Below are 12392 nucleotides of genomic sequence, written 5' to 3'. Positions count from 1 at the left end.
ACGAGTTAAATTGAGATCTCATTTGACAGTTTCTAAAGCATTTAATGTGTGTCATGTTGATTTTGTCATCTTCCAGACATTTCATAAGACTTTTCCCATCTCGTTTCAAGTAATTTTTTAATATTATACATCAACATTATTATCCTTTAATCAACCAAAATTACAGAAGATATAATGTAAAGCTGGTTTGATAGGATTATTTTCCATAAACACAAATGAACTGGCATTAATTATGCTACTCTCTTTTAATCCTTTATTCAGTTTCATATTAGCTGTTCCATTATTTTTGTAAGGATTTATGTCACACTGAGAAGCCTATAATTACTTGGGTCATCTCTTTTATTCTTTTTAAATGTGGCATGCTAACTTTCTTTTACTCTCCTAAAACTTCCCGTGTGTTACAAGAGTTATTAAAAATCAACATGAATAGTCAGATACAGGTTATCCAAACCTGCTAATTTAAAAATGTTTAATTTCCTGTTCCAAAGCAGAACAGCAACAGCTTCACAGTTCCTGAAGCACTTGTGGCTCTTACCCCTCCACATCAAGCCAGCAAAAACTGGGAATGCTCAAGGTCCCCCATCACTTGGAATAAGCCATAGAGGGCACTGACAAGAATAATTCCTGACTGTGATCCAGAAGAGAAGGTGACAAGCGGATACACTTTGACCTGTAAACTGGTAAAACATGATTGTTTCTGGTTTAGCAGATGTGGGGAACCTCAGCAAAATCCACAGTGCCAGGTACCAAACCTAAGATTAGAAGTCAGAAGGTCTGAGCTGCTCCACGTCTTACAGGCAGCTCCTCACACACCCTCCCCTGTGCAAACCAGAGGTTACAGCCAAAAAACACAAACAAAAATGTACAACTGCTTATTATTTATCTTTTTATTGGGATCACAACTAACAATAACTATGAAAAGGGAAGTACATAAATTAATTTCTTCTGTATGGTTGCTGTTTTTTGCCTCACAGTGAAACTTTTCATAAAGTAACCAGCACACATGGAATTAGCAAAAAGTATATCTACAAGTAATTTTTAAAATAAGACTGATTACCATTTGGGTTTTTATGTTGTCTTTTTACAGTGACAATAGGAAAAAAAATATTGCAGAAATACATATAAATATTGTGTTAGACACCTAGAAAAACAGCAAGGGATGTTACAGGCCAAACTCACCAGTATAGTATTGAAAAAAAAATCCACATTTTAAGTTCATTTGTTGTAAGGTTGAACTTCTGAAACATGCAAGTATGCATGAGCTTACAAGAATTATGAAGTCAAAGGTAAAAAAAAAAAATGTAAATAAATATCAGATATAGTCTAGTACTAAACCAGTCACACTTCTATACAGCATTTTCTGAGATATGTTCAAGTAGGAAAGCAGCTGAGACCAACTAGTGTCACTGAAAACAAGCTATAATGTTAAAATATTGAATGGCTCTTGGCCAGAGCAGTTAATAGGAGCTATACATTTGAATTCTGTTCCTTTATGCTTAGTGCTTGGAAATGTGGAATGACCTAGTAACAATGAGAAATCTATATAAATTGAACACTGTATTTGCTTCTTTGTGATTTGGCGTTCTAAAACACTCAAGCAAAAGAAAGGCTGCATTAAGAGAACATCAAGTGACTCATATTCAGAAGACAGAAAATACCATATCCAAGATTGCTTTTATAATGTTAATGCAACTCAGCTCTGTAAGTCCCTTTCCAAACAACAGGTCATTTAATAAAATTATTTTTCAGAAGACATCCACCTCACTCGGATTTGGGAATACGTCAAGAGTTTGTGTTGTGGAAGACACTAAATTGGAGAAACTAAATCCTGCATTTTCTGTAGAAATGGAATTTGATGTAGTAAATGAGGTGGTACTTGCATAAGGGTTGCTGGATTAAGGAATCTGAATATTGTCCAGAAGAATTCAAACCTCTCTCCCCATAAAAATCCAAGGTCATACTGGAATCATTTAAAGCAATATTTTGTTACATTTTCATTAATTCTGTTTTTCTCATTTTCTATACCCCATGTTAAATGCTTAGGTTTTGATTTGGTGGAATTTTAAACTCTCATAGTTGTAATTTAACATTTCATAGACTTTATAATGTCCTAAAAGAATCGCAGCTACCCACACTTGGTCAGAGATTGAGTTATAGGTTATCTGTTATTCATTCAAACCAAAGTGACTGTGATAATTTATTCTTCTTTCCTTTTTACCATTCTTAGAACTTAATTCCAGGAGACCGTGCACTCTGAACATATTAATTATTATGAGAAATAAGGTCCCAGGTATCCCAACTTAGGAATCCAACATCAGCAAACAATTTTGGCCGTACTTCCTTTGTTCCCACCTAAAAGGTATGGAAGAACTGAAATCTGCATATGGTGGCTGAATATCCAGACAAGATATGTATGCATCAATTCCTTTTCTTCTCCACTTCTTTGTCCTGCTTCCTAAGGTAAAGAAACATCCATTGCTGGACCTGAATCTCCATCAGTGGTTCTCCATCAAGGTGTTTGATCTGAATTGAAGGATCTCACTTGTTGTGCAACCCACACATCAGCTTAATTCACTTTCCTCAAAGCAAAATGATACCACTGTTTCAGCTGATGAGAGTAAAGACAAATTAGTAGTTGTTTGTGAAGTGCTCAGATGCTGTCATGAGGAACACCACAGGAAAGTCTGTATGAAATTAATAACCTGTATCAAGAACAGCATCTGAGCAGAGAGTGATAAATAGAGTGCAAGGTCACACGTTGAAAAATGGGAAGAAAATATAAGCGAATAATCTGAGCAGCATCCATTTTATCCAATAAATGAGGTAAGGGTATATTGAAAGAACAGTTTATGATCTGATAATCAAAGGCCATTCTAAGGTGCCTCTATAGAGGGAGCAGATTAAATTTGGATGGGCAGTCTTAATTCTGACCTGATTTTACTGTTCTTGTCCTTGTTGAGTCTTTGGCAATAATAACTGAAAATTTGGGTTGTGTGTGTGCCTGTTTATGTGCAATTTCCCAGGTTTTTGTTAACAGAAAAAATAGTTACTTTGTATTACAAGAAGATACATAGATGCAATCAATTTAATATTACATTTCAGTGGGACTTTTGAGTTTTCTAATTTGTTGAAACTGCTAAACCTCTAAATTCAAGATTTGTATAATTAACACACACATGCTCCCATTATCTAAACATACCCTGATATGTGTATTCACTAGGTACTCAACTCATTATGGAGTTCAAGAGTAAAAACAAGCTCAAGTAGATCTACTGACAAGAAAGTACATAAAAATTACACAACCAATTGAGCACCATCCCCTGGATGTCTGCTTTTTCTAACCATGTGATCCTCAATACAACATCATTGCCCTATGCCTTTTTTTCTTCTTATAATTCCCATTTTTATTCACAGATTAAAACCCAGGTTTAAATAGATGATTTGATCAAGACCAGTTGAAAATCTGTGGCACTGCCAGGCATCACACCTACATTTGCAAATCCCTGGTTAGTGCTTTAGTCACAGTAAAATCCTTCCTTCCTTTTAATATTCACTAGAATCAGTTCTTAAAATATTACTTCTATAAAATGGTGTCTAGTTCTGTGATTTTTCTTTTCTATTTAAATAACAAGAGAAATGTCTTTCTGACAGCACTATTGAGCTAAATTAAACATTGATTCCTGTCTTGCTTTCAGCAGGATCCAGTCTCCAGCTCAGCTGTATTCATTTAACTCCTCACTTGAGTAGACTCTTCCTACAGCATTTTAAAAGGTCTAATTTTTACTTCAGATTTTCATTCTGTTTATATCATCAGCTGTGAGAAAAGCCACTTTCTTCATGTACCAGTTTCCATTTGAGGGCTTTTTCCAGTGGAAAGTCAAATCCTCCTGAACCTTCAGTTCGTTCCTAGCCTTTCAGGACCTATGCTTTGGGTAGCTATGGATAAAGTCTTTATCTAAAATTCTGACCTCTAAATTTTTGATATATCAGAGAACTGTATGTTCTAGCAAACATTTTTTTTCACTCTACTGTGTTAAAAGGTAATGCTCTGTAAAACTATTTCTCTCACTGACACACAATCCAGCAACTCAGAATGTCACAGTTGAAGAGCGATGTTAGTCCAGAGCCCTCTACTGGTTGTAGTCCTCAGCTTCATATAGACAGATTTGAAAGAGGAAGGGAAAAAAATTACACGCATAGTTCTATTGTAATCATAAAAACAATAGCACATATTAATAGATAAATCACCTAAGTATGTGATGTTTCTTGTGTACGGATTCTTTGGCTTTAAGTTTTAATATTCAGTAGACTTAATATGGCCCAATTAACAAAATAAAAAATCGAGAATTTATTTATCTTGCTTTCATAAACAAACCAAAAGTGGAGGGAAGGAGGCCTAAAACACTCTTATTTCTCAACAACACCCAGAAGGAATTAACGAATAAGGTAATAGTAATGCTTGCTAAGATTTAAAAAAAAAAAAAAAAATATTAATCTAGCTATCCTGAGTTTTATCACTGTAACAAATAAGATAAATAATTCTTATTGCTTTACTTTATGCTTAGCAAGATTACACTCTGCATTCGTATGTGTTGATCTAAAATAGCTAAGGCACACCATGCACAGTTGTCTTGGGATTAAAAAAGGTCTCAGTCAATTTTATAATGTCTTTCAAAGGTTTTTATTAAAAATAAATTCAGACAAAAAAAGTAGCTAATGAACAGAAGTATAAAGCCTCTATAACCAGCTACTATGAACTATAATTAATCCAGATAGCTTAATATGGAGACCAAAAGTATGTTGTACAATCATGTTGATAAGTATGCATTTACTCATTTATTATATGATAACATTAATAAGTATTGGTGCTGTAATTTAGTCTTATTTCTATTAATGTGAGTGTATACGCAGCTTTAGCTGTGTCTTCAGGAGCAAGAGAGAGCATTTTACAGATTTTACCAGTTCAACAGAGATTCCCATTTTAGATTCACCTATTAAACATGTATACACACAGAGGCACAAAAATATATACATATTCACTCCTGAAGCTAATGTCTATACATACATATGCATATAAGTATATATGCAGCTATGTGCATACATGTATATGTATGTATATATACACACATGTACATACGTCTGCAATATATGTATACTCATGTATACATGTATATATTATATATACACACATGCATGCACATCTGTATATCACACCTAAGATCCAACTTGTGCCTTCTACAATTATGGTTAAAGAAAATCCTTGGTGGTTCTTAGTTGCACTGGGATTAAACATTTGCCATTATTCACATTTGCTCTCAGCAGATCCATCAGCAGGAGAAACTTCCAACAGCAGCTGTAACTGGCAAGTAATTTTATCAAGAAATGCAAAACGCAGTTTAAAATACACAAAAGGGAAGTAAACAAGAAGACTTCCCAGCATAAACAGGAAAACATAAACATATTGCAAGTTTGGAGACCAGACTACAGGAGCTGCAACCAGGAAGAAAGACATTGCCACCATCAGAAATGGAACTGGTAGAAACACCTGCAAGAGAAAAGAAAAAACTGGGTTAGGAAATAAACTCCGCATGATTTCATGCATCATTCATAAGAGCAATAATGCAGTCTTAGCCACATTTGAGTACCACTTCTCACGTTGCTGCAATCTCACCCAGGATGAGATTCATCTGACCTCAAATTCCCTACAAGACAGGCAACTTCTCTAAAATACTTGTTAAGGCTCCTCCTCTTGTCAAGGCAGAGAGATGGGCAGGCCCTGAAAACCATTCATCCACATTTGATACTATGGACACCTAGAAGAAATTCGGGGTTGGGTGGCTACAAGAGGCTTTGACAACGAGCATACACTTCTAACCTGTGTTTCTGACAGCTAGATTGAGATTAAACACACCCTTAATGTCTGCGGCTGTGTCAGGAAAGATGAGAGTAGATCAAGGTTTAATTAAACATGAATGGCCGCTTTGGACCCCACACTGTTCTGGTTACTGCTCCACACTGGTATGGTTTCCCATCTTACACTGTTTCCACATCTTCCCCTTTCCACACATACCCATCCCTTGGTTTTAAGTGCAAGCTCTCTGAGGCAGAGATCTTCTGTTTTGTTTTGTTTTGTTTTTTCCTTTCTTCCTACAGTGTGAAGTAAACATGTTAAATAAGGCTCTAAACGTTGTGGTTATTATTTGTATTTTTGCAGTGACTATCCACTTTTGACTTGCATTTGTTCCATAACTTTTGCATGCTACCCATGACTCAAAAAAAGTATTTAAAAATATTTTGTTACTTATTTCCATTTACTTTGTATGGTCGATGTAGATGAGGTTCCCGGTATCGAAGTACAATCAGGCTTGTACAAGTCAATCCAATCATAAACCAGGCAGAAAATCCAAAGTAATTTGTTAACATAATAAGGTCAGAGGGGATTATAAAAATGGATGCAATCATGGTTGAAAAAATCATGGCTGGTGCTGGAGTACAGGAGTGGACATTAAGCATGGATATTAAAACAGGTAGATGTCCCGACTGACTTCCAGCATAGCTTAATCGACCTAGTGTGAACATGCTGCTGTTGAGGGCACCAAATATTGAGATGGCAACAGAGAGAGGAATGATCCAGGCAACCGAGGGGATCACTCGATCAGCCCAAGTGACTGCCACAGCAACTGCAAGAAAGCAAAGCATTAGTGTCGCATAGGTACCATGTTCTGAATTACTGACAGATTCAACAGAAACTTCACTTAAAATACATGAAATACCTATTATTTACCAGCAATGCCTATTTTTTTGTTGCAGTTGCCAAACATGACTAATCTAATCCTAAGGGTATTTAATTCAAGAACTAAAAATTTCCTGGGGGGGGGGGGTGACAGCAAGAAGGAGTGCTGCCTGCCACAGCAAGCTGGGCAAACCTGCTGGGGCCAATACCAGGGTAATGAACTGCCCAGCGGGAGCAACCTGCATCCCACCACCATGAATCACAAACCCACACGCATGGGCAAGGCCACACGGGGAAAGAAAATGAACGCATTAGTTCTTGGTGTGACCACAGCGGTGACATGATCTACTGTTATGAGGGAACCGCCAACAGGAGTGCGTGTACGGGCAGAGACGGGTCAGCGAGCGTGTTATTGATGAGGTTTTGGGTTGGGTGGAACAGGGAAATGTGAGAGTATTTCTGAACAAGAGATATTCAATATTTCTTGGAAAATAGCTATGGCCCATATTATAGCGAAGACTAATATTCAGTGGGCCTATAACCAACTGCCACAAGGAATATAGGTCTTGCAGCAATCTGGGCAACACGCAATGTTATTAGAGTAGAGGAAAACAACCGTCAAAAAACCTGTAGTGAACAAACAAGAACCGGGGCAATGCATAGCAGTGTTTGAAACAAGAGATATAATTTTAAGGCTATGTCCTCAGCTGATGTGGATAAGCACAGCCCTCTCAGCATTTTTGTAGCCACTCGTGCCAGCTGGGCAGCTGCTGTTCACGGATACTCTGATATTCGCTGCCTCTTTCATCATAGGACAGATCTGTAAATGGTGCATGTGTCCCAGCAGATCGCCTGACAACGGCTCAGCGATAATAACAGGTTGTGGAGTGACAGCTACACCACTCCCGTTTATGTAATTGAGCTGTTCTCACAGGAAAAAAAAAAATAACCGATCTATCCAAATGACAAATGTTTTTTGGCACTCCTGGAGGCAAGGTCTGACAGCTCGGTCTCGTTAGAGTGGTATTTAAAAGGTGTCGTTTGGACAATCAAGGAAAAATAAAGCTCCTCTTGTACCTTGTCACTGGTGCAGGATCTGAGAGATGTTTTACATACACTGGGCTTTAGTATAGGCTCTTCTAAGGAATCACAATACTTATAATGAATAAACCACACACACACACACACAAAATGGCTTCAGTTTTGTATCCATAGTATTTTCTATATTCCTTATCATGGTAGATTTGTCCACTTGCTGAACACTATTGGATTTAACCGGAGACACCATCAGGTAGGGAAAGAAGGAGGAGAGAGGACTAAAGCCACAGGAAAACAAAGGCCTTTTCTATACTCAGTAGAGACCTGATCTCCACCTGATTTTCCAGGTTTTAACACACTTCTGATTTCTTTTTTGACAGCGCAGGTATAAGCCAACATTTTCTACAAATAATAACAGCTGTCTACATTCAATCCAATGTGTTTCATACAGTAAAATTAAACAAGAATTCCCTGTTAAAACTTAGAAAGAAACCTAAACTTCCTGACCGTGAAGTTATATGAGCAGAAGTAACCCAATAAACTGATATCAGATGGGTATGCTAATTGCCCACAGTTTTTTAATTTAAAAAAAAAAAAATCCATACCTGAAGATACAATTTCCTTAGGTGTGAGGACAGTCAGATATGAGATGTTCACCAGTAAATAAAAAACAATCACTGCAGGAACAGCAGTCATCACAGTTAAGGGGATATTTCTGCTAGGGTTTTTCATCTCTTCTGAAAAATACAATTTAAAAAGACTAATAAAGCAAGCAATGTAGCTTCTGCAAGTTTGTTTCAGGAGTGAATCTGTGCAGAGCTTGACAAGATGAATACCAAAGTCCTGCCCCCACCGCTAATCATGGCTGCTAAGCTACATTGCTTGTGAGGTGCTAGTGTGGTTCTCAAATAGTTTAATACTAAATAACCCTAAACATTTTTTTTGTTTTTCTTATTGAGTTATTTTTTAAGTACTATGGAAGGAAAGATGGATGGAGGTCTGATTAACTGACTAAAAAAATTACAAAAGGACTGACTTAATTAAACCCATATTTGACTTACATTAGAAAATTGATGTGGTAACAAATTTTCAAGTAGCCATGCTTTTAAATCACTAGCTTAAACATGAGACTCTGAAGTCAGATTATTTATTCTTACATCACCTCATGTGTCCTGATCTGACACTTTCTAAGTGTATTTTCCTGTTCCTGCACAAAACCTTTATCTTTGCCAGTACATCAGGAAATGCAGAAAAGGTAATGGGAGAGACTGAAGGTATTGACAGAAGAGCAGTAATGCAGTGGCTTTAAAAGGGGGTCATTCCCAGCTCGATTCTGCTGTTGATTATCTTTTCCAGGGCAAAACTGACAGAGGAAAACTGTTCAGTGCTAAGCCTGGCATCTTAACTTAAAACTGCTCTTACAAATAAGAAAAACCTCCAAATTTTGCAGCAGCACTGGCACAGAGGCACAGAGGCACTAGCACACATTCCTGACCCTGCGACAGTTCCAGAAAAAGATGGAGTTGGTTTGCAGAACTTTACTAATTCATTCTCATCTCAGTCAAAAAGCATCTTTTTTGTCTCTTTCACTCCAACATCCATTCCCTCTCGCTCCCCCTCCCCTTCCCGCTTCCCTCAGCATTTACAGAAGCCTTCCTCAGCATTACCAACCAATAACTCACAAGGGTGATCAAGTGAATAGTCAAATGTGGAGCTTACTTTAGCTCTTCTTAAGAGACAGAAACCCCTTTTCTGCCTCAAATATAATTTCTGTCTCATTCCCAGAGCATCAGTTTCGAGCCACCCCAGTGCCAGCCACCAGGCCCAGAGCCAGAGGGACTGAATGAGCACAACAGCGGAATTCAGATACGGACTATCAGAGAATTTTGGATTTATTTCAAACGTAAGAAATAGACTTGGTAATTTTCAGCCCAGAAGTGGACAATCCTCAAAATTGCCAATTTAAATTTATCTTTCCATTTGTTTTGTTACAGTCCTGCCATCCAGCTGGCACCTGATGCTTCAGCTGACACTCACAGGAATGAAGTTATTGTTGAAGAATAGGAAATTCAGTTCAGAAGAGGACAAGTGTGTAGGTTGCATCTGTCTAAACAGCTGTGCTGCCCAGTGTATGGCATTTATTATTACTGCTAATTGATCAGAAAATAAATTAACATTTTACCAATAATTTTGTATATTCTCAGGCTTACAAAGCTAAATGCTTGCCTCTAAGGAAATCCTAAGATTTCAAAATTATACTTTGCTGATTTATATCACTTTTTTTTTATTGCAGCATATTGTTAACACTGGAATAGCTTGTTCGTAATAACTGTAATTTTTTTAAACATTAACCTGATTTTCACACTGTTCTCACCATTGAACTTTGTTTTCTGCATTTCACACATGGTTTATTTACTGCTTTACATGTGATAGAGGTCAATGGGTAAATAAAGATATAAAAGTAACACTCAGTCACAACTTAATTCTATAAATCTGATTAAATTATGAAACACTATTCAATTCGTGACAAGCGTAACTAACATGAACATTATCTCTGTAGCGTTAACAAAAAAATGCTCTATTTATTACTGCCACATGTGTCATCAGATACAGAATAGGATAAGTAAATGGATATTCAAAAAGCTTTTGAATGTTTGAAAACAAGTACAAGTTATATGAAGGGATTTAGACCACTTTCCTTAGATTCTTCTTCACCTTCTGTGCAAAACTCTGTTTTCTCGAGGAAGTAACTACTGACCATCCCATATACGCTATAAAATTATTACATTTTAACACAATTCAGAATGAATTTGTCCCATGTAAAAAGCCAACTACATAACCTCAGAGATTTAATACAAATGAGTAAATTACCTTTTTTTTATATTTGGTCCTTACTGTGTACATAGTTTGGCATGGATATCTTAATCCTTTTCTAAAAATGCGCTGACACTGAGAAAGACAAAATGCAACTTTTTAAGGTATGAAAAAATATGTTTATGTCTGAGATTTTAAGTGAACTATTCTGATTTCTCTTATACTCCTTTGGAAATGACAGTCTGATTCTGGAGACTGCACAAGATGCAGGAAACTTCCCTAGAGAGGAACAAAGCCATTTCTACCAGCCCAGACAAACTCAGGACCCACACAGAACATGAAAGACACTACGGTCTTGAAAGAGAGAGAAATTCTACTAAGATGAGCTAAGGAAGGTAAGAACGGTGACTGCAGAAGAAAACTGAGAGGAGTGAGATACCTGCCATATAATTGAGGGACCACCAACCACCGTATGCATACAGCCCTTGGAAGAAGGCTTCGGCAACCTGCGATGAGTTGGGGATCTCCGAGCTGAACGTGTCCTCAAACCTGGCCAGGTTCTCCTTCCTCCCTCCAACGAGGAGGACGATGCCACCGATAGCGATCACAGACAAGGCCATCATCTTCAGCAGGGTGAAGACTGTCTGCACCCAGGTAGACACTTTGACACTGCGGCCATTCAAAATCCCCAGAGACCAAAGAACAGCCAAGGCCAAGCATTTCTTCAGCACGTCTGGTGCAGGGCAGATGCCATAGAAGGGCTGGGTGGCGTATTCAGCAAACAGCAAGGCTCGAGCAGCATTTGATGCCGGCTTGGTAAATGTTGATGTCCAGATAAACATAAAGGCGGGTAGGGATCCAAGGCCTCTTTTGATGTGGCTGTATTCTCCTCCAGAGAAGGGTAGAGCGGTCCCCAGCTCCGCATAACAGAGGGAACCCATCAGAGACACCAGTCCAGATGCGATCCAGATCACCAGTGTGACCCCGACATTGAGTAAGGAATGCTTTAGCACCCCCGTGGGAGACACAAAGATCCCTGCCCCAACAATCGTTCCTATAATAAAACTTACCCCATCGAAATAACCTATATTTCTTTTCAGTTGCATCTTGGCCTTTTGCTTCCTTTTCACATCTTTAGGACTGTTGCTCTCTCGCTTTCCCATTTTGTTCTGTGTTGTTTGTTTTTTTCTTTTCACAGCAGATTATATGACTTCAGAGGATTACACGTATTTCTGTCGCACTTTGTTGTTACCAGACTGTCACAGCCCTCCCTAATTGCTAGTGAAATGCTATGGGAAGCCTGGCTTAATCATTCAGAAAAGAGAGCATACTTTGGGTTCTGATGCCTTGTGTGTGAAGATGATTAACCAAACACTTCAAGAAGCACTGGCAAGTCATGTACATGTTGGTTTAATATGTACATCAGAAATTTATGGGGGTATTTTTAAAGAAACTGCCATAACAAACAGTGCAGAGTAAGTGCTCTTTTCTTGTTTGATCTTCGAATTTTTTATGTATGTCTTCAGAGACAACTGTGAGAGGTGGGTAAATGTGACCTTGGCATCAGACCTAAGGGAAGAGGAAGGACATAGCAGCATGAAGAAACATGTCAGCCCTCCTTATGTTATTGACAGTGACACAGGCATTAGTTGAACAGTCTGGCACTATTTTTCCACCGTCGATACATAAAAATGAGAATGACCACCAGTGAACACCACCATGTTTTGCCAAATCCCCATCAGTCACCAAGTATAGTGGAGCTTGTTTATACTTCACTCATTAAACACTGCCCTAGAAAGAAAATGAC

General features: G+C 37.9%; 1 protein-coding gene across 1 annotated transcript; it reads right to left on the bottom strand.

Annotated features, from left to right (window-relative positions):
- Window positions 1–5284: 5284 nt before the first annotated feature.
- Window positions 5285–11903, bottom strand: SLC7A13 (solute carrier family 7 member 13). The gene is made up of 4 exons (XM_065832715.2): window positions 11025–11903; window positions 8377–8508; window positions 6316–6680; window positions 5285–5545 (listed from the first exon to the last, which is right to left on the bottom strand). The coding sequence occupies exons 1-4, from the start codon at window positions 11746–11748 to the stop codon at window positions 5300–5302; spliced, it is 1467 nt and encodes a 488-aa protein (XP_065688787.1). The 5' UTR covers window positions 11749–11903; the 3' UTR covers window positions 5285–5299.
- Between the last annotated feature and the right edge of the window lie 489 nt (window positions 11904–12392).

This window comes from Patagioenas fasciata, chromosome 2 (assembly GCF_037038585.1).
Source record: "Patagioenas fasciata isolate bPatFas1 chromosome 2, bPatFas1.hap1, whole genome shotgun sequence".
NCBI classification, from domain to species: domain Eukaryota; kingdom Metazoa; phylum Chordata; class Aves; order Columbiformes; family Columbidae; genus Patagioenas; species Patagioenas fasciata.
This window is presented reverse-complemented; position numbering and strand designations above follow the sequence as displayed.

Bases quoted from the DNA above. Each gene is read 5' to 3' on its own strand.
- SLC7A13 (XM_065832715.2), bottom strand. From the start codon at position 11,748: ATGGGAAAGCGAGAGAGCAACAGTCCTAAAGATGTGAAAAGGAAGCAA. The intron at 6,681-8,376 runs GTATGGATTTTT...GCTTTCTTGCAG, and splicing joins TAAGGAAATTGTATCTTCAG to TTGCTGTGGCAGTCACTTGG. The intron at 5,546-6,315 runs GTAAATGGAAAT...TTTCTCTTGCAG, and splicing joins ATCTACATCGACCATACAAA to GTGTTTCTACCAGTTCCATT.